This window comes from Lates calcarifer, linkage group LG2 (assembly GCF_001640805.2).
Source record: "Lates calcarifer isolate ASB-BC8 linkage group LG2, TLL_Latcal_v3, whole genome shotgun sequence".
In the NCBI taxonomy this organism is placed as follows: domain Eukaryota; kingdom Metazoa; phylum Chordata; class Actinopteri; family Centropomidae; genus Lates; species Lates calcarifer.
Genome location: NC_066834.1, coordinates 18,834,406 through 18,856,335, shown reverse-complemented (window position 1 = coordinate 18,856,335; position 21,930 = coordinate 18,834,406). Strand labels below are relative to the sequence as shown.

The window sequence follows — 21,930 nt, the reverse complement described above, 5'->3', positions numbered from 1 at the left end:
AGCTGAGGTCCAAGGCTATAAGAATCATCAGTCTGCTCTTTCACTCAGGCAGAACGCCCTTCCACACATAACAAGTACAAAAACACACACAGAGTGCCCAGACGTTGTTGAAAGTCTAATGTTGTGAATGATATGGGTGAAGAAAGGCCTGATGGGAACAACTTAATCACATGGTGTTTCTCTTCTGTTTCTATGATGGTGGATTAGGGTGCCATGTGAGCGCAGGCCAGACTTAAAACAGTTAAAACCCATGAATGTTGACTTAGCGTGTGTTGGCTCTCTGAGGGCTGTGGTCAAACTTCATTCCAGTCATTCCTAACCTGCTTGGTAGTTTCAACCACTAAGATACACAGAGCCATAATATATATTAAAACAAAGTCCAGGAAATGTGTTTTGTCCCCATTTTATTGAGATTTGAGTTTACACATGTGACACAAAGTCTTAGCAACAAAGCATTCACACCACAGTTGCTATGTAGCACAGAGTACAGATAAAGAAGCAAAGGCAACCTGAAACCTCAGAAGAACAGGTACCATAACTCTCTGCATATACACTAAGGCATTTAGGATCACTATGCACTAAATGTATGCAAAGATCTGTTTAAACATCATACCTGTGTAAGGAAACCTGCCTCTGTTAGCTCACTTAGTTGGCACTTATTAATATGAATCAATTGCTGCACATTCTTGTTATAAACTTACTGTGACATTTTCCTTCATGATTTAATATAAATGGCACTTTAGACACCATATTAGGTAAACAGAGACAGTAAAAAGTGTTACATCCTCTCAGTGTTACTGTTTAAAAACATTTACATTTTAAAATATCTTTACATCGACAAAGTGTACCAGTATATAAGTTCACCAAAGGATTAAGCAAGGCTAGTAAAATACATTCCTCCAAGACACCAACCAAGAAATCCAACGTGCAAAAATTCACAACTTGACCATTCACAAACTAGTTCTGACACCTACAACTTACAGGTAAATATATATATTTTTGTGTGTATTTTTTTTATTACATAAATAATTTGATTATCAAATGTGTATAAGAATCTACTTTGTAGATAAAGAGATAGTCCAACACTGCAAAGTGTCAGTTGAATGTTGGATGTGACTAGGATTAAGACAAGTAGAGACAAATAGGATGAACCTGACTGTGGGCTTTGATCGAAGTCACTGTTGGGTGACCAGCTGTCTAGGTTCAGTGCGGGGATGTCATCAGTCTGCCCGCATGCTTCCCTTCTGGAGATAAAATAACGTGTGACTATATCAAGATTCACATTACTGAAGACACACAGCTCGTGCTCTTCTTACAAATGGACAACCTGCCAGACAGCAGCAGCACTGATAAGAGAGGGCCAGAAGTGGGTAAGATGAGTCAGGATGGTAAATGGTACATACTGATGGAACAGGGACATAGAGGCATTTTGGTCTGTGGCATAACTGGTACATTGAGCAAAACCTAAAGTACCAATGTTTCCATTTACATTGTGTCCCAGGCATGGCACTCAACATAGACAATAATCCTCAAAGGCTGTTTCACAAATACAAAAGTGACAATAATACAGAACCAAGGTATATATATATGTGTGTGTGTGTGTGTGTGTGTGTGTGTGTATATATATATATATATGTTTTTTAGCAGCTTATAGAACATTGCATTCATCAACTCTCCGCACAGCACACTGTTTGTTTGTTTTCACTCAATCACTGTTTTAACATACTGCAATGAGGTTACATCTAGATATCTATTTAGAAAAAATATGTATTTCAAACAACTGATTGCAACAAATACGATGGCAATGACCAAATTCTTCGCATGTACAGTATGAAACAAACATGTACTGAGGATACACTGGGAGCATAACTGCACAGTGCACAGCTACATCGATACACAATGGAGCTAACAAGGGACCGCTTAAGCCACAATAAAATCACCCCCTTGCAGTCGAGCAGAACCCGACGCTGGGTGTGTTTGTACAACTTCAATTCGTCTGGAGCATTTCTTCAAGAAAACATACTGAGATGACAGTTTAACTTAGAAACCTGTCTCAGTGCTCTGTGTATATATTTAGACTGGAATGATAACTGGTATGTTTTTTTTCCCACAGTGCAGTCGTACTGTGCTGTACGCATACTGGCATGGCACAGAATGGTTTTCCATTATGTTTGGTGTAAAGTCCAGTTTACTTCAGATACTGAACTGTGCTGGGAAGGCACCCATGTACTAACATAGGCACTCATATACAGTAATTGGCACAGCCACTTTCCAAGGTAGCTGGCAGTAATGTCACATCTGTGACATACAAGCTACATACACTACTGCTCGGTATTCCAGTGGAAACACCAAAGGGCACTGACACTGCACCATCGCAGGTACAGTATGGGTACAGCACAGTACTGAGTAGAGCCATACTGGGCTCTATAAGCATACTGCACAATGCTTGCAGACAGTAAAAAGGCTGCAACTAATTCAGTACAGGGAGCTGTCGTTGTTGTAGGAGCTGGAGCTGGGGAAAGTAGGACAGGGTTTATTCCAGGGCAGGGCGCCGGAGTGGTCTGCTGTGGGGAGGCTGAGGGTGCTGGCGCTCTTCAGCTTGTTCTTCAGACCCCAGCTGAGGAAAGACGACTTCTTGGTGACTTTGCGGGATTTAGGATTCTTGTCGTCATCATCATAGGCCAAGCAAATCATGGAGTAGGTCTTGGGCAGGTTTCCGCAGAAGGTGGCACTCTTGGTAGGCTGGATAGAGAGAGAGTGTGACAGTGACATTTAGTGGAAAGCAGCTGTCACTGTTTGTTTGATCTCTGCTTTGGACGCCACAATCTAAATACCTTATAGCAGTCTAAATCAATATACGGAGTTGACAAGCTAGCATTTAAATTTGGTCATTTTGTCATTGTTTTCACACAGAAACGATTAATTTTTATTGAATTAATTTTAATCACACAGTTGCAATCTGCTGTGAAAGACTGCAGCTGTAAAACTACATGCAGGTCATATCTAAACAGCTAGCAGCTAGCTTCTCATGAGAAACCGTATAAACTAAACACCTTGGCAGGAAATATTACTTCCAAGGAGTCATCTGAAACTCTGTTCAGTAATCTGATACAAAGACCAATTTTGCTGTCACCATTTGTCAATCAAACAAAGCAGATAGGTGACTTTTCTCTCAGCCAACAGGAAAGAAAGGGTGCATGGCATACCATGGGAGGGTTGCTTTCCATCATGCTGACCACCTGGATGTCAATCCCCTCCTCGTCCACATCCTTCAGCAGCCGCATCACCTCGCTCACACTAGACCACTTGCAGTCAGTGTCGCCCACAGCAACAATGTAGTCACCTTCTTTGAGCCCATCGGCCTGAAAGAGACATGAAGAAGAAAAGCAGTTAGAGGAGAGAGCTACTGAAATGTCCAGATAGTGCAGCAGGCAGAATAAATATTTACAGTTGAAGGTTTGTTTGAATGGCACCCGAGTCAGTTTCACCTACTTTCCTTCAACACCCTGGGGGTGGCTGGGATCAGCAGAGAAAACACTGAGGTTTAGTCTCAAGCAAAGTTTTTTTTCCCAGCAGGCAAAACACTTAGATAGAGTGTGTGTCTATCTGAGCACACTGTTTCATAGCTGTGGGAAATCTGTCTTATCTACATGAGCTCAGCTATGTTTGTCCGATAACTTGATCAGTGTTCACCAGAGGCAGAACAACTCTGTAGAATCAGTCTGTTCTAAAACAAATCCTACTGAATGCACTATTAAAAGTTATTAAGAGTCTGGCCTAGTTAAGCTTATGCAATGCTACTAATCTGGTTCTCTGCATAGCCCGCAGAGCCTAGTAAGAGTCTGCTCTTTGTCAGCACCTCTTAATGAGCTGTCAGACTGAAAAGGATTGGAGAGTAAATACTCTCAGATTCTTAATTAAATTAGTAGCCAGAGTGGATGAGGAGGGGAGAGCCCCCAAACATTCTTTGAGGTTGAATCTTGTTTAGGTTTCTGAGAATGATTTTATTTAATCAAAGGTTCTCTGAACAGATTAGACTGTGTAATTTGAATTTATTTGATATCCAGTATGCTGTTAGTTTTCCCACTGAAGAAAACTGGTACTTAATTGTGCTGCATGGACTTTACATTGAGCAACTTTTGCTTCTGGTTTTTGTTAAAGTTTGACAGGAGACCGCAGTGAGCAGGGCCCCTGAAATATTTTCTAAAATAGCATATTTTCTGTATGACAACTCTTCCCCTGTCCTAGGTGTGAAACTACAGACACATGATGTGATGCATCACTTAATGAAGACGAGAGTAAACTATCAAATCCAGTGGGTGATCACAGCTTACCACTGAAGGACTACAAAGGGTGAAAATACACTTTCAAAAGGGGCCCTACAGATAGATTTCACTCAGCTGACCACAAAATATATTACAGAACTCTGATAAAAAAATAAACTGAATTATGATGTTTGCTGTGATGGATTACCTCTCTTTCTGCAAGCTGATTTTTCTACCACACGGACATTAACTGAAACCAAAGACTGGCTACATTATAGAAAATCAATCTTCTCCAGTTCAGTCAAAAATAAGGAATATAGGTTAACTCACAGCAGCTGGGCAGAGAGGGTCCAACGAAACCACCTGGACTGGTGATTCTCCTTTCAGGGTGAAACCCAGGTCTCTGTCCTCTGGGCAAAGTCGTATTGTCCGTGGGGCTGTCCACCGTTGCTTGGCTGAGAAGACTGACAGAGGGCCCTGAATGGAGACAGTGAGGGGATGCAGCAGTTAATATGGCTACAGGTTTTTGAAAAAAATTGAGAGGATAATATCCTGTAGAGTTCAAAGATGTTGGTGAGTGCCAGGGGGAAATCCGATATAATAATCCCCGCTTGCGTCTCTACATGCTTGTTGAACATGATTCAAGTCCACATATTGGACCTGAAACTACAGCAGTACACATACCTCATAACCAGCACTGTACACAGGGACAGACTCATGTACATTTCAGCCCCAGTTCACAGGTGGAAAGTCACGGTGCCATATTTAAATGACCACTCTCTCACACCTGACCTTCTGGGTTGCCAAATTTCTATAATTAGTGAGTGAGAAGGCACACAGGCCTTAGTGTACACTATAAACCTCAACATACTGTATGTGTTATAATGTTGACTGTTACAATGACTGTAGATATGCTCTACAATGTCTGCTGTACACAATAATAGCCAGACAACACAACTAAGACTGCAACCAAAAACAATTTTCTTTAAAGATTAAATTAGCATTTATCAATTAATCATTCAGTCTAAAAATGACAAAAAATGGTTGAATCATGTAGAATTACTAGGACCAGAAGTGATGTCTTATTTAGTCCGGCCAACAGTCAAAAATACAGGAAGTATTTTATTTAAAATGGTCTCAAAAGAAGCATATTTAAGACCAAATGTTTGGTATTTGTACTTTTAAAATGACTTAAACCAAGTTAACAATTTCTTTTCTAATTAAAAATATGAACTGATAATTTCTCCACTAAACAGAACTGATAACAAACATGTCCTACTTTCTTGTGTCTTGCATTAACACACTTATCTGCTGGGAAAATCTCTCCTACAGTAAATCCTGACAATCACTCCTATGTAATGCCAAGATGAGGCCTGTCACCCCTGCATCTTTAATTATGACCGCAGCGATTGTATGGAGAGATAGTACTAGGTTTATCTTTTCAGTGTCTCATTACTTTGCAGAACCCACGGGATTACAGTTACTTGTTACTGAGACTGTTAATGTAGAGCAAGGTGGGATTTCACAGCAGGAACCAGAGAGGTACTTATTCTCAGATTCCTTACACCTGTTGAGATCAAAGCTTGTTTTTTGTTATAGTAACTGTATATTGTGCTAAATGACAGAAATGGCATACTTGCAATTGAACGTCTCTTTCAAAAGGTTGTGAACAGAGGATTCCAGCTCCAGTGACAGAGGATGCCAGCGCCCCCACCCAGACACCACCAATGATAATGCAACCTCATACATTTTTGCATAAACAATCCCAAAAGGGATCAAACTCCAACCTTTAGCTGGGAACATGAGGAATTTATGAGATGCTGTCGGGGGAATAACCTAGTATATGGATGTCAACCTTTAGAGGGATTTAAGAATCCTTGCTCTCAGATTGAAATTTTCAGGTCAATTCACATAAACAACACTGACTTCAGTAGTGATTTATTCCCAGAACAGCAACGCTAAATTGTAAAACTTCAAATCCTGCTGTCTGCCTCAAAATAAATACCACAATAACCCAAGTAGAGCTAAAGCCAAGCTCGGAGCACCTGTATCCATGGTTAGTGTTAGTTTTGCATGTGTTGCTTTGGATGAAACTCCAGGAGGCATTGGAAACAAGACAGGGCTGTGATCAAATGTGTCAAAGCTTCCAAGAGACTCATCCTTGGTTGGTTGTATTCAGAAACAACAAAAATACACCCTGGGTGTTATAAACATAAGAATACTTTAAACATCTAAAACACAAATCCAGCTGTTTCATATCACTTGCTGAACAAACCAACCAACGTGTACAAAAAATACAGCAATGTGAGTGGAAGAAGATTAGTAACCCACGTACCAGCCTCTGGAAAAAGTCAGTGACTTTCACCTTTGTAGTTGCAGGAACCTCCATCTCTGCCTTGTGCTCTGTTTTAGCTATGGAAAGAGAGGGAGAAAAACAAAGCTGTCATTCCACAGTGTTTACTGTCACAACCACATTTCAACTGTTGCCCTGCAGAGAGGCAGGGAGGGAGTTAACAGTGCAAACATTACATCATCTGTACCTGGACATAAATGTCACTTATCACGTCTGATTGCAGCAGGCGTGGTACACAACACACCAGCCTTTTTTACGAACCGTTTCCTGAGAAACAAACCTTGCAAATCAACACACTGGTTCTACTTGACATTGCTGTCATTTGTTAAGTGTTTGTTGTGGCGACTCTAAGGTTACTGGTCAGTTTCTATGTCAACCACAGAAAGAGAAGCTGTCACCTAAGTGTTGCTTACGAGACTCAAATAAACTTAACAATCATTCTAATCCTATCTTAGCCTCTCATGTTTACTTTAACAGGATATTTACACTGATTGTGGTACTGCGCTATCTTAAAAACAGACTCACAGATGATGTCGGGCGCCTCAGTGTAGTCAGTGAATTCTTCCTCACTGTCACTTTCACTGTATTTGTTGAGCGAGCGTTGGTGACTGGCTTTTAAAATGTCTTCCAGGACTTCCAGCTTGTTCAAGTGGTGGCACAAACCGTAAATCCTCAGAGCCTCCTCGTGACCCAGGATGGCTCGTCGAATGTGCGCTTTACCTGAGGAGAGGAGAGGGATAAGAGAGGGAGGAGAAGAAAACGAGAATAAGGAGGAAAGGGAAGACAGAGAGAGAAAAAAGGAGAGTCAGATCTGGTGTCTTTGGCACTCTGCTGTTGCTGTGCTCAGCCGGTGCACTCATTCTTACCAATGCGTTCACGTTCCTCTTTATTCTTCAGGATGTCCAGAGGGGAGCGTCCCTCAGGAAGGCGATCGTAGACCTGTGACAAGGTCTTCTCCTGCTGGTCCTCATCATCACTGGGACCCACTGAGCACACAGAGAGCACAAAGAATTAATAACAGAGAAATCACCACTGAAACATATGGCTAACGCTACACTCACACGTCACACACTGCACGGTATGAAAGGAGACTGACAGATAAATCCTATACACACTCATGCACACTTTGCAAAAATGGTAGCTGGATTTACAACATTTAATTTTTAAAATGTATGAAACTCTGAACTTCTTATTTTCCTTTAAACTGTCTCCTCTCCCTCATATCCTAGCTTGTCATGTTTAACAGGTAAATCTAATGCACCAGAGTTTTCTAGAAGCCAGACTGGTCCGTTTCTCAGAGACAGTTTAAAGCGTTTATTTAGCAGTGTTTGTGGTTAATCTGTTTACTACAGTGGTCTTGATTCTGTCCTGTTCCTGGGCTGAGTCCTCTCTCTACAGTCCTGTGGTAATTGCTCTATTCTCCTCATTCACACAGGAATCCGTTAATGAGCTGCCAAACTCAAAGCTGTTTCGCTCTGTTGTTCCCCTATTCAGTCCTGTCCCATTCATAGCGCTGGGTAAAGCTATGACTATCCACTGTAAAGCTTAATACAATCTGCTGTGCTTTGTTTAATTCTGTCTTTAGTTTAATTTCTCGAGATATTGAATGATTGATATGAAAGAAAAGATATAAACACACGACCCCAACAACAGTGCAAATTTTTTTTTTTTTTTGAAATTTTGAGTAATAGACCAGTGTAAAATGAATGATAAACATAAGCTATCAAAAATAATGACAAGCCATCAAGAAATAAAGCAATATGATACCAACCACCCGTCACTGGATGGGTTTTGTTCACTCACACAACATCCCTCCCTTACTCTCTCACTCGGTCTCTCAGCCATTTGATCATGTAGACAACATTAAGAGGCTACGTAACTGTAATACTCCAGCAGTCTACAGTATTTCCACTCAATTTCACTAACTCCAACGGTCTCTCTTTCTCCCTCGAGCTCTCCCGCTGTCTCTCTCTGACCAGAGTTCCTGGAAACATAGCCTCTCTTTACAGTGGGGTGTATGTCCCTAAATAGCTGTTATGTAATGGCATTGTGGCTGGCTGTGGTTCAGACCAGCCATCTGACATGACCAACCAGAGGACTATACAGCACTTGAAAAGAAGGATCAGGTTTTCCAGGCCATTCAAAATCAGGCAGCTAAAGTCTTATAACTCCCAGAGGTGTTTTACACCTTAACAGCCAACAGCCAGGCTAATATCACAGAACAAGTACATTAAAACTTACAGTAGAGTTCAGATGGAGGTTGACTAGAGTTACTAAAACTATGCTAACATGAAGTCCATCTGTTAAGCCAAATTTACTGTGGCAGTACAGTGTTGTTGTTAAGAGAGACAATGTTTGATTTGTGTTGATTTCGTCGCTACAGCTAGAAAATTATTAGACAACTTTGTGTTGTAGTGTGTATGTGAAGAACATTCCTGTCTCTACAAAATATCCAGGGCACTGCTGTGCCTGGTGCAGTGCACACTGTATGCAAATTACTATGATTGGTCCTGCTCTGACAGTAGTGCTTCTCATAAACAGAAAAATATCTTGTACACTCATATAATGTAGCTTGAATCTAGGATTACTAGCATACAATTGTTGCATGGTGACATTATCCTAAGTCAAAAACTAACAGTCCACTTCAGGTTTTACTGTCTTTAAGCTTATCTTTTATCAGTTAGCTTAGCTCTTTAATTTTTTCTCTGTAAATTCAGAGGTTATCTTTTAAACACAGAATGAGTGTTGGGAAATTATGAACTTCTCTATAAACTGTTTTCCTTACGCTGGTGGTCGAGCAGGGCTGAGGCTACAAAGTAGTGTGCCATGGAGCGGTAGTGGTTGGTTTTGACTTGCGACATGGTGGACCAGAACAACGGGACATTGTCTTTGATTGGTGTCTGGATCATAGACTGATGGACTTGGTCGTAGGTTTCCGAGACCTGGCAGGAAAAGGAGGACAGAGTTACTGAGAGGACATTAAAAGCACTGAGCTGGATAAAATTGCTGATACAAGCGAAGAATCTGACTGTGGTGACATTATCACTTTACATCACAGTCCACAGCTAAAGACAGAAGACTGTGCCTATAAGAAGTGAGGACTGTGTGTGTGTGCCTTTGCTGCTATTTACCTTTGCAGCCTCCTGGGCCATTTTCATCAGGGAGTAGAACTGGTTTCGAATCCCTGGCAATGCAGTCTTCTCAAAAAGACACTCCTGAGCCTGAGCAAGCATCATCCGAATCAACATACTGAGCATGGCTGGACTCATGTCGTAGCTGGGAGTGTGGGTGAATGTCTCCTTCAGGTGGTTCAGGATACCTGGGGGAGAATCAGGCATCAATACACTTCAAAACCAAACTATTCCAACTCAACAATAATCATAATCAACAATCATTTTGTTTATTTGGGAGGTCCTGTTCCAAAACAATGGCAAAGGAAAACAAGACTTTGTCATTTACTGTACATAGACTTTCTTAAGACCATTTGGTCGGTACAAAGAAAGATGTTTTCATGTTTGAACAAAAAGCTTGTAAACCAGGATGATTTGCATCATATTTAGCAGTATTTTGGTTGTGATTCTAATTTGAGACCTGAAGGGAATGAAATCTCTTTTCCCTATCCTATATCCAAACAGAATTATTCACATCCAATGTTGTAACTATAATTTAAAAATGCATGGATAGGAGAAAGAGAGATTATACAGGAGACTGTGTCCATGCATTCTGCCTAGCCAATAATTACAAAATACACAGCATGCTGGTACCCTAATTACTGAGACTCTCTTTTACAGATGTTTTTTTAAAATTTCCACACAGACGTTAAGTGATTCGGTATGTCAGATCATCTACTCCTTCCTTCCCAACTACTACTGATACTACAGTATTCAGTAAGGGAGAAAAGCTCACTGCAAGCACTGGGATCGATGTCTATGTGCCTCTTTAAAATTTAGCCAAGACACAAACCTTCTTAAATTAGTTTTTCATGTTCAATGGAAGCAATAAGACCATCTGCATTCCAACTGAGAGTGCCTCCCTCTTATTTTACAGATTAAAAACCTGGCAGCAGACAGTCGTAGACAACTTAATAACAGAGCGCTGCCTCAATAGTCTTCATCTAAGACTCTGCAAAAGCTGGCTGGAACCTCCCACCCTCTAAACCTCTTCTGTGTCCCTGGCTAAAGGGCACGACTGCAGCAGCCCTTCAACAGCTAGCATCCCTGTCTATCACCTCCCAGCTTAGTTTACTACCAGCTCTTCATACTAGTGACAATGTTCCTCATAACAGTATAATTGTTTTACTTAGTACAAGCCTAAATTATAGTCATCAAAGCAACACAACCAAAGCCCTGGTCTGTTCAGAGCTGTAATTATACTGCAGTGCTCCTCATACTGCCAAGTCATAATTCTATCAAGACTTGTCTGAGCTTCCTGAAACCTCTGAGGGTTGGGAAACCAGTTCATAAGACTGGTACTTTCTGGAGCACAGCCACATGACAAGAAGCCAGAGAAACATTCATTCTCCGTCATGGAGCACAAGTCAGAGGGTGGAGGCTGGCACATATTTTGAAAATAAGGCAGGCTGCATTCGCACTGGTACTCTCTTACTGAACAGGACGTGCCTCTCTAATGTTAAGGTCAATAGAAAATGTCTGCAAAGGGAAAGGAACATCTTAAGGTTAGATCACTCCACCTGGTGGATCAGCGCACCTGGTGATTTCTGGGCCATGGTGAGGTGATTTGTATGTTGAATATTTAAAAGAACAAAACTATTCATTTGATGTGTTGACATTACTGTTCTTTCATCTGTACTCCCGCCTTTCTTTTCTTCCTCTCTCTTCCTCCATTATTTCTCCTGTCTGTATTACAGAAACCAGATATCGCATGGGATCACAGATAAGCCTGGTTTTAAGAACTAAAGAATGTCTCCGTGTGAAGTGATATTATGAGATCCTTTCTAGGCTGCTGAGAAATGAATGATCAAATTAACCCAGTTTACCACTCCTTTCTCTTCCCACCTGCAGCTTTCTGGAAGGAAGAGATGGCCTCCTCCAGGCCAACGATCGTCTGTCGGTTACTACGGGTACCAATCTGAGAGTAGAGGGCGGCCATGTTGAAGAGGATGCTGGCCTTCTCCAGTGACAGGTTCTGTTGACACACTGGCACTCCTGTGAATGAGTCATACCTGAGGGAAAGAGGAGGGAGTTGTCACTCAACTCATCAAAACAATCACAAAAAGCCTTACAGAAAATAAAAAGCTGTCAAGTAAGACAAGTAGAGTATGATATTTGGAGTCAAGAAATAATGTACAACAGGAGTTAAGCTGATAAATACATCAAGAATAAAAGCCTGTTTGCCACAATTAAGAACTTCACAGTAACATTTATACATATTACTTACTCTTCTTACTCTATTTATATCTAAAGGCTGTGAGGATTTAAACCTTTAAGCTCATTTTCTCCCTCTGACTGAATGTAATCATTTCTCCTATGCAGTAAAGAACAACCTGACATTTTCTGGCAGAGATCTACCAGTTGATCCATGAATTTTTGAATGTGACAAAAAATGACTAAACATTTGCTGCTTAAGCTCCAATGCTTTGGAAAACACTGGTTTGGTGGATTGAAGAGAAGGACAGCTTTCTTTATGATGTTGTGTACTTATTTCCTGTTGCAATGCGTTTTGGTAATTGCTCTTCTTATTGTGCCATAGGTTTTAATTAGTTCTAATTATAATAATTGGTGAGTACCAGGTGAAGAAGATGCCAGTCTGGCGATTTGGGGAGAAGAATCGGCTCTCCATCAGAGGAAGATGGCTGTAGTATTTTGCAAACAGCTCCACTCCAGCCTCATTTCGACTTGGTGTTCGACACGCCTAGGACACAAAAGGAAAGAGATGTGACACAGTCCTCAATAACAGAGAACTTCTAGTGATAATGGAAACCCAATTAAAGGATTAGTTCACCAAAATCACAAAAAAGTTTCACAAAAATGTTTCACAGTTGTTTGGATAGCTTTACTTTTCTGTACTGAGGTTTCCAGATAACATGTCTGTGAATTGTGCCACTACATGAATACAGCAGAGGTGGGATTTTTGTTTCTGTTTTGGTTTGTGGTGCTCACATCAATAGCAAAATTACATTTTAAAAAAATGTATCAAGAAACAATGTCTTGCGAATCCATGAAATCAGTTGACAGCAAGATCTCTGGATAAGCCAGAGAAAGTTGGACATTGTTTCTGGAAAGGTGCTTCGATGTTTTTCAAATATCATGTCCAATGTTTCAGGTACCATATGCAGAAAAATTTATCTCCATTTATCTCCACTGTATGTGGGTGGCAGCAAAAATACCAGAGACCAATATCTCAGTACTTCATGAAGTAAAACCAAAACTATCTGCATGGTTAGTGACATGTTTTTGTGATTTGAGTGAACCAACCATTAAACCCAAAGTACTAGTACTTGTTGTATATCTGAAACTACATATATGAGTGTACACTACCTGCCGTAAGTCCATCAGGTCAGCAATCTCATCTTCGAAACTGTTCCCATCCTCACTGTAATGGTCCAAGATAAAGTCCTGTCAAAAACAAACAAATCTCATCATCTCAAAACAATACTTTTCTGGCCAGTTGCTGGGGAGCATTCAGAGGCTTAAACCTCTAACCTTTCTGGTCAAGGGAAGTCTCTCATACAACTACTCCACTCTGTGACATAATTTCTGAACTGTATATCTGTATAACTGTATCTGTGCAGTTCCAAGTAGGCTGGTGAGAGCCAATATTCTGCCAGAGGCAAGAGACAACTTGTTGTTTAGACTGAGGTCTGATTACAGTCAATAAAGAGAGCAGAAGTGACCTGCTCAGATATCATGACGTCAGGACACCTCTCACAGTGACGGCCACCAAACCACAACAGGATGCAAAGTGCCATAAATGTGACATGAGGACATTTACGAGGGTGCTTCCCTGCATTGGGGCATAGCTGCGTGATAACGCTACCAGTCTGAAAAACTACTGACCCACTTTTGGATTATAGGGCACACATTTTTATAGGCACATAATGCATTGTTCCTGAATAGTGAATCTGTATGTAGCAGCTGGTGTACAAGGTGCAGACAATGTGACCCAAATCCAATCCAAAAGGGCTTTAATTTTGAAGTAACTAAATCCTTACTGCAAACACTACCTATAAATGTGGGTCATATTAGTTGCATTCAAATTAGCATGCCATTTTTAACCCATTATCTGCACATTACTCAGGTGCTTAGTTTCAACTTAAGGTTGCTATTCCTACTTGTCCATGAAGATTATTGTTGTTTATTCTGCCATGATGCTTGAGACTACTTATCAAAAAATTGTAGTTAACAGGTAGGTGACAGATGAGCATTAATCCTTTGGCCTCTTTGGAGAACTATGTACCTTCACGTTATGATAAAACACAGCTGAACATCATATTACTGTGCACATCTTTGCTCTACAACTTGAAGCTTTATCATATTTATTTTGAGAAAAAATATTTTACAATAGTCCCTGCATTTAATCAAATGGAAAATACTATATGTCTAACTATTTACACATATTTTTCTGGTAATAAAGAAGGAATGATGAAACAGCAACTAGTTCTTCTGTACCTTGAATGGAGTTGAGAAGTCAACTTCTTTTGTCTCCTTCAGACCCAGAGCAATGAGGGGGATGTTGGCTGTTTCCCTATAAACAAAACAGAAAGACAAAAGATAGAGATAACGTGATCTGTTATTTCCTTTTCATTATCATATACATCCATATGCTTGAATTTTGCTCACAAACACACACAACGCAGTAATGCTGGCAGCACATGACACAGCAGGACTTCACATACAAAAGGACAATACAGTGCTTATCTGCTTTACAAACAGCTGATAATGAGAAGCTGAGAAGCTAATAAATATCCACCATTAGTCTACAGATGTATTAACAGGCTCTAAGGTGTGGCACAAGATATCAACCAACGAAAAACTCCCTTTGACCATAGACCAAGCTTTGTTAGGGATATCATGTCAGATTACAGTCACAGTCAGATTAGTAAATAATAATGTGCACATTGCTAAGAATAGCCTGGTTGCACCAGCAACAGCTTTGTTGCTTGAGAAAGTTTACATTCTGGCTTAATCTTTAGTGTAGTTTCATAGATGGTAAACCTGGATTAGGCAGATGGTGCTCTAAGAGTAAAGTGCAGCACACACCGCAGGAGCTAGGATTTAAAGGTGAATGGGCCCCCCCCCCCAAGTCTCCTTGGATTATAAAGCTAAACAGCTCTATGTCGATTGATCACTCTGGAGTTGTAGCCTCGTTTCAGTAATGCAAACCTTTCTTTCTTCCTGCTACTAAAACAGGCTATTATTTTACCTCACCAACGAGTAAACAGAGGGTGCCATAAAACACCAGGTTAACTACTTTGATCTCAGCTGCAGTTAGAATGGTTTGGAGTTTCTCTAGTTGTATGAACCTGGAGGTCCTTGCTGCTGACAGATGGAGAGCAGGTTCAGCTTGTTATCAGAGCTGAGGAAATATAACCTGACAGATACCTGCTGCTAATCAGGCAGAGGCTATAAAAAACCAAAACCCTTCCCCTACTGAAAGAAGAATAATGAGGCGTTACTACATAAACTGCCCTTTTCAAAAACATGCTAAGGTTGCTTCTGGATTTACTGGGAATTTAAGTTATTCAAAACAACCTCCTATGAGAGCAACAGTAGCACAAACTTCAAACTCCAAAACAAACAAGAAAAACAACATTAACAAGTTTTCATAAATGATCTTATCCCAAATCTATTATAATCACAACTCTTTCCATCAAAGAGATCAGAGATAAAGTACAGACTGTAGAAGAACCAGAGGGCTCAGAATCAACTCCTCACACTCATTCATCACTTGATGATAAGGCAGCATTCCTCTGGCATACTGGCACTGTGAATCACAGAAAACCTCATTCATCAGTAACACTGACAGAGCACGATAGAGGCTGCGGTGTAATCCATTAGTACTTGCAGATGAGATCACTCTGGTCTTTTCTCTGGTTTGGCGGTGAGGGGGGTCTGTTCTGCAGGGAATCTGAAATGTTAAAAGCCTCTCAGGAGCTCACCCCCCTTCTCTACACACACACACACACACACACCTTCCCAGCCCTGTTTGAGTGCCAGTGAGGAAGACATGGAACAGACTATCACCCTGGCAGTCTAGTCCGAGCTCTGGTTTACAGTGGGAAACCAGCACAAACGAAACTATTCACTAAAAATCAAAATGTCTGAATTTGCAATCTGACCAAATACAGTGACGATGAATTTATTTTCTTACAAACACAGAAGCTGAGGGTTTCATCTCTCTGAAATAATTTCAGATAACAGTGAAAATAAGTGCAAAATATTCTTCCCACTCTATCTCATGTAGCAAAGTTAACGCTGCTGCCTGTAGTGCTGGTATCTTTATCTCACTTCCGCTATGCTGTTTTGGAGGGTGTTTAAGAAGATTCAGTTTGTCCAGGTCAAGAACATTACAACAAGGAACTGAACAAACATTTACTACATTACATATCACAGAACAAGCAACATTTAGGTACTGTGAGTGACACAGCGAGAAAATTACACTCACAACTTCATATAATAAGAAAAATGTTCAACATATCCTTTCTGGCTTTGTTTTCATATCTAATACAATCGGCAGGAATACAACAATTAGCTGTTGTTATGTCACTTCATGTACAGCACATGTACACCAGTCACACATATGTGCTTTCTGTTATGTATTACCTCATGCCAAAACCAGCTGAATCTGGTCTGAGTAAGAATTAACCTCAGAAAGAGGCTATTCAGAGAGACAGTGGACTGGTGGGAAAAGCCTGGAAAAGTGAGGAGAGGTTTTTGTTTCTGTACCCAAGACTGAGGTTGTGTTTCAGGCTGAGAGGAGGAGGCTAACGCTCCATTGTGGCTGTACAGCGTCATTCCACTGAGACACCTGCTCAGAAATGACGGGCAGGACTTTCTCAACACATCTGATATTCCCGATACTGACGCTCACACATTACCGCTACACCTGCATGTATGGCCTCGTGTACATCTGGTAGTGTGAAAATACACGTTTGATTTTCTTTTAAACAGACACAATGGAGGACAGCTGATGATGGTTTCTCAGCCTTACTATTGTGTATGTATGAAGCAGTGAGCAGGTGCTTCTTTAAGAGCCTGACAACAAGGATGATGGGAGGCTTAATGTTCCCACACTTGAGTATGTTTGATCCCATGTGACAGAGGACACATGGTCTTTAAGATTATACAGAGAAGCAGCTGTTTAATTTTGAAGATGTTGCTATCATGTAATTAGTAAATGTCTTTTTCTTAGTGGTTGATATGCAGTGTTTTGTCTTTATCTAAGTCCAGAAGGAGGCGGCTCTTTCTTGTTTTCCTGAGCAGGACACCAAAACCCTTCACAGTAAAAGCTTCTGTGGGTAACAACATGAGCTAAACCACTGAGTGAAAAATTTTAATGAAAATACATTCAGCAAAATATTTGCTTTGTTGTATTCTCAAGGGTTAAATTCATCTTCTTACCAGCTTACACTGGGAGTCCTGTCTGCCTGCAACCGTGCAGACAGACAACCTGATTTATTAAAACCAGGTTAAATCCTCCAGGTTCTTACAGTACTGAGAATTTGTAAGCCAAACAAGCTAATCTGGCCCTTCTGTAGTGCCAACAAAAGTTGGCATTTTGGGTTTTATAAGGTCAGCTGCAGATTTACATTAGAGTTCAAAAGAAAACTCCAACTAGGTCTGTAGCTCGCTACAAAAATGCGTACTAATGGAACAGCTTGATAGAAGCAGCTTGATACTCTGTGAACCATGCAAGATTTCTGTCAATGACCCTCAGAACCATTACCATAGTTACCACCACACAACACCCCCATCCCCCGCAAACTTCCTCACCCCCCTCATCATTTTAATGCTCTGTTGAGATTTGTTGTCATAGGAAACATGAGGTCCTCTGTTGGGGGTTGTGTATCATAGATGCATGTGTTTACAGCGTATGGAGTGTAAATGCTCGTGGTGTATATGTATTTTGGTATTGACCCACGTGTGTCTGATGTGTAGAGCAGGTTTAGTGTATTTAGCATAAATGTAGTGTGTTTGTGCGCCTGAGCAGATGGTCTCAAGTGTTCTTAATAGGAAGAGCCACCTGGAGGGAGACATGCCTCAATCAAAGAGCCTTTTAATCATCATAATTTGCATCAACACACAAAAACTATTTGAAGACTGGTTATGTTATATGTACAGAATGGAAAACTATTACTGCTTTCAAATCATCATTTTGTTTTGAATTTGAGACCCAGCCACTGAAATGTTTGTCAACCAAGCACTATCCTTAACAAAGCATATAGTTTAAAGCTATTTGGTTATTGTGCCAATGGGGGACATCTTATCAGGAGGAATTACAGTATGAGTTATTTATGGCACGGGCAGATACCGATTCTCAAATACTACCTGTCACCGCTTTTATAAATCTCTATATTTCCGTATGACAGTCATCAAGTCCTTTGTGTGTTATTCAACACGTGACTGAGACAGTGTGGGCATCCTCATGACATAAATACTGCATTGTCATCCACGCCCTATAAACTTGGCTTGTCTTTAAAGAATGAAAACCAGAACCTATCAGTGTCACACTCACACCCACACACACCCGATCATCAGACTGACTGAGAGAAGCCTTGTACTAGATACCTATCTCAGTTTGCATACAAATCCAGCTCATCGTTTCCTTGTGGCTCTGTGCATTGTGTCACAAAAACCAGCTGGTCCAGTTTAGCAACAACAACAAACTCTTGCACTTTAGATTCATGTGTTTCTGTACGTCTCTCTCTATTTCTCCACACACCTCTTTTCTCTGCTCCTCTGTCATCAAGCACCTTACATCTGACAGAGTGCATGATAACTTAATCACAGAGTGTCAGAGCCAACACTCTATTGTTGGCTGGTGATTACCACAGTGTGTCTGTGTTCCTCTCCTTCTGTTTTAAGAGCAGTCTGAGGTTTGAATCTCCAGATTGAGGACTTGAGCATGTTGAGATGACTTTCACCAGTCCTCATTTTTTTCCACTGAGGAAATCAATTGTAAAGCAACAGTGCAAAATGTTAGCTGACAAGTTGCAGTCTCACAAGATCTTCTGCTGTTGAGGAGTTGTTTCTTTGTTTAATTGTACGTCCATTTCACAAATAAAAGTTCATATTTTCTAACTTTTTAGGATTTTTCTTTTGATAGACTTACAACTAGCCATGTGCTAGCAGAAGAGAGTAGCAGAGTTAGCAGAATTAGTAGCAGTAAAAGAAGAAACTTGTACTCACTGGGTGTTCTGGTAGACCTCCACTGAGCTGTTGAGTCCTTCCAGCTGTCCCATCAGTAGCTGCAGGTTGGCGTTAACGTAGCTCAACTCCAACAGGACCATCTCTTTAACCTTGTTGTTAGATGTGGCCCTGAACACAGGAGAGTTTGGTGGGAGAGAGAGAGAGAGAGAGAGAGAGAGAGAGAGAGATGCAGTGAAACAAACAAACGTGAGAGAAAAAGGTCATGAAACGTTTGACATGAGGAGAGGGTAGAAGAAAGGAAATATCAGCCTTGTTATTATCCACTCTGACAGAGCCAAACTTTCCTGCAGCTGATTATTAAAACAAGCGTGCCTCCCCTGGTATTCTGGACCACAGACCTGCGTCACTGTGCCCTGCTGTGCACTTGATTTACTCTCCAGCACACAACCGAGATCTATGAATCACAGCTGCGATCTCTATGTAGCTCAAGAGCTCATTCCCATGGTAAACTCACTCAATCAAAAATTCCACCATTGTGTTCCAAAATTTGATATGACCACACTATGTATCCACCACTACACAAAGAGGGATGATGTATTGGTAGAGATCATAAGTCACATCCACAACCCTGATGTATATAGATATTGTTCAAGAACACATTAGTGTGGTGTGTGCTTGAATCTGGCTGAGGAACAGTTTCTTTAAAGAGAGACTGCCCTGTTGTTTGTGTTGAATGTGACAGAAAGCATCCAGGAAGTAAACTGATATTAAAAAAAATGCAATAACACAATGACCCTTTCACTGTTTCTTAAACTATCTAGGATCATTTCTGAATATTTTACAGCATATTTCTGAAAACAAAGGAAGATCATCGCATTAAATGGCTCTCTGTATGTGTTTGTGTGTGTGCAGAGTATCTGAAAAAAATAGGTAAGGGTTTAGAATTCACTGCACAGCAGAGATAAGGCTGTAGTGATACCTCTGAGGGGTGTGTGTGCCAATGTGTTTGTGTTAGCACAAATAGACAAAGTGGCTGGATCCTTTGTAATGCAGAATTTATAATCCACTATTTGTGAAAACACAACCTGCAACTCACATGCATCCATAGTGATACAAAGTAAGACACACACACACACACACACACCTCAGTGGTCTCACTACATCCTTATCTGTATTTTACAGTGAATCCTAACACACTGTCAGACTAATGGGACACATAACAACACGTACGCACGTACAACCCCACCCCAAACTTGTCAGTCTAGAGGTGTTTCACTGTTGTCAATCAGATCGTCTCTCTGTCACCTGATCTCTGTCTATCCTGTAATTACAGAGGATGTGATTTTTTAACGAGAGCGGTGAGATGTAAAGAGGCGCTATGTTCCTCTATTTGAACATTCAAAAAAAAAAATATATATATATATGTCCCAAAAGTTACATGTTTTATTGAGTTGGTTAAAAATAAGGGAGAAAGAGAAACAGTATTAAAAACAATCAGTACCATTGAGCTTCCTTTCCAGAGACACACTCCATTCAAAAACTGAATGATTTAATATAGTTTTGCATATGGTAGAACATGTTTTAAAACCTTAAAGGAATCATTGGCTGTAATGTGTAATACCGTATTGTTTCCTGCTAAGAATGACCACAGTACACTACCAGATTACTGACTGGAGTTCTTCTCTCTATACAACACACTAAAAAATAACAGGGATGTCAACCCCCACTTAACATTTGTACCACACCATCACTTCTTTTTGGCTCATTGAAGAGTTTCTGAGGAGGTTTGGACTGGGGAATCCATCAGGGTGGAGGAGGTAGAGGTGCTGTGGTTTGGAATGAATGTATGCCAGCTTGCTAGCCCAGAGGTTATTATTAATATCCAATTTAATATTTAATATCATCCCACTGTGCGTGGGAATCAGTCTGTAAACCAGCAAGTGTGGTTTCACTGGTTTTCCCCTTCCTCTTCTCTGAAAACGCTGTTTTTATGTTTTATGTTCAAAAGGAGTACTATTTAATCTGTGGCACACAGTTGTATATTGTCTTCTGTGGCTTTGGAGGAGCTTTCTGAAGTTGGAAAAAATAACGTCCAAACCCAAACCAAGCCAAGATAACCCTGATGATGTCATTAGGGTTATGTCATTACACCTTAAACTGGGGGTGTTAAATTTAAGGTGCCATTTAAGATGAAGTCAAGAAATGTAGGTAGGAGTCAAGTGTTTTAAGAGCTTGACCCTTACTCCGGACTAAAATTAGCATATTTCGGTGTGTGCTGCTGCATTTTGAAAAGAGAAGAGAAGAGAACTGGTCTGACCAGACTGACTCCACCTGTGGCTGATAGAGAGAGGAATGCAGAACAAGAGAGAAGAAAAAGAAGAGAGGGAGGGGAACTGACGGCACCAAGGGACAACACAGAGATACACACTTTCTTAACAGCATCTTTAAAAGTTGCTAGTTTGGCATTTAGGCAAAAGTGTAGTGATCTTTACACCAGGGGAGCTTGGTAATCTCCTTTTGGCTTGAATACAGCTGACAATACAGGTGGATGTTGAAGTAGGTAGAATAGCCATGACACTGATGCACACAGATGGGAGATCACAGTCAGACTTCATATGATTTACTCAGAAATGCACCCAGCCTGTTGTCTGGACTGCAGCTGGGCTGGCAAACACACACACACACACACACACACACACACACACACACACACACACACACACACACACACACACACAGTCCATTTGCCCCTGGCCTTGACTGGACCAACTCTGTGAAGTACTAAAGGAATGTAGAGGCTTCTGAGGTTGACAGTAGGCTTAGACAGGCCTAACGGACACATACACACACACAGCAGTATCCTCCCTCACCAGACTAATCTTAAGACAAACGTTCAGAGAGATGATCCAGGAATCCCAGTGGGAGGTGAAACTGTGCCAGTACTATTAAAACTTCTTTGTTCCTCCAGACAGGAAGCTACGGC

The 21,930-nt window shown here is 40.8% G+C and overlaps 1 protein-coding gene across 2 annotated transcripts in view; it reads right to left on the bottom strand.

Annotated features, from left to right (window-relative positions):
• Window positions 1-387: 387 nt before the first annotated feature.
• rhpn2 (rhophilin, Rho GTPase binding protein 2) overlaps window positions 388-21,930 on the bottom strand; it is a 28,930-nt gene continuing 7,387 nt past the window's right edge. Inside the window, exons 3-15 of one of the 2 annotated variants that reach the window (XM_018697483.2) lie at window positions 18,987-19,115; window positions 14,247-14,322; window positions 13,116-13,193; window positions 12,365-12,489; window positions 11,634-11,800; window positions 9,750-9,937; window positions 9,404-9,560; window positions 7,485-7,604; window positions 7,144-7,338; window positions 6,601-6,677; window positions 4,596-4,742; window positions 3,207-3,362; window positions 388-2,742 (exon numbers count right to left, since the gene is read on the bottom strand). In XM_018697483.2, the coding sequence (XP_018552999.1) occupies window positions 2,476-2,742; window positions 3,207-3,362; window positions 4,596-4,742; window positions 6,601-6,677; window positions 7,144-7,338; window positions 7,485-7,604; window positions 9,404-9,560; window positions 9,750-9,937; window positions 11,634-11,800; window positions 12,365-12,489; window positions 13,116-13,193; window positions 14,247-14,322; window positions 18,987-19,115 (1,882 nt within the window). In that variant the 3' untranslated portion in view covers window positions 388-2,475. The remainder of the gene's footprint in view (window positions 2,743-3,206; window positions 3,363-4,595; window positions 4,743-6,600; window positions 6,678-7,143; window positions 7,339-7,484; window positions 7,605-9,403; window positions 9,561-9,749; window positions 9,938-11,633; window positions 11,801-12,364; window positions 12,490-13,115; window positions 13,194-14,246; window positions 14,323-18,986; window positions 19,116-21,930) is intronic. The other variant, XM_018697484.2, reaches the window with a different exon arrangement.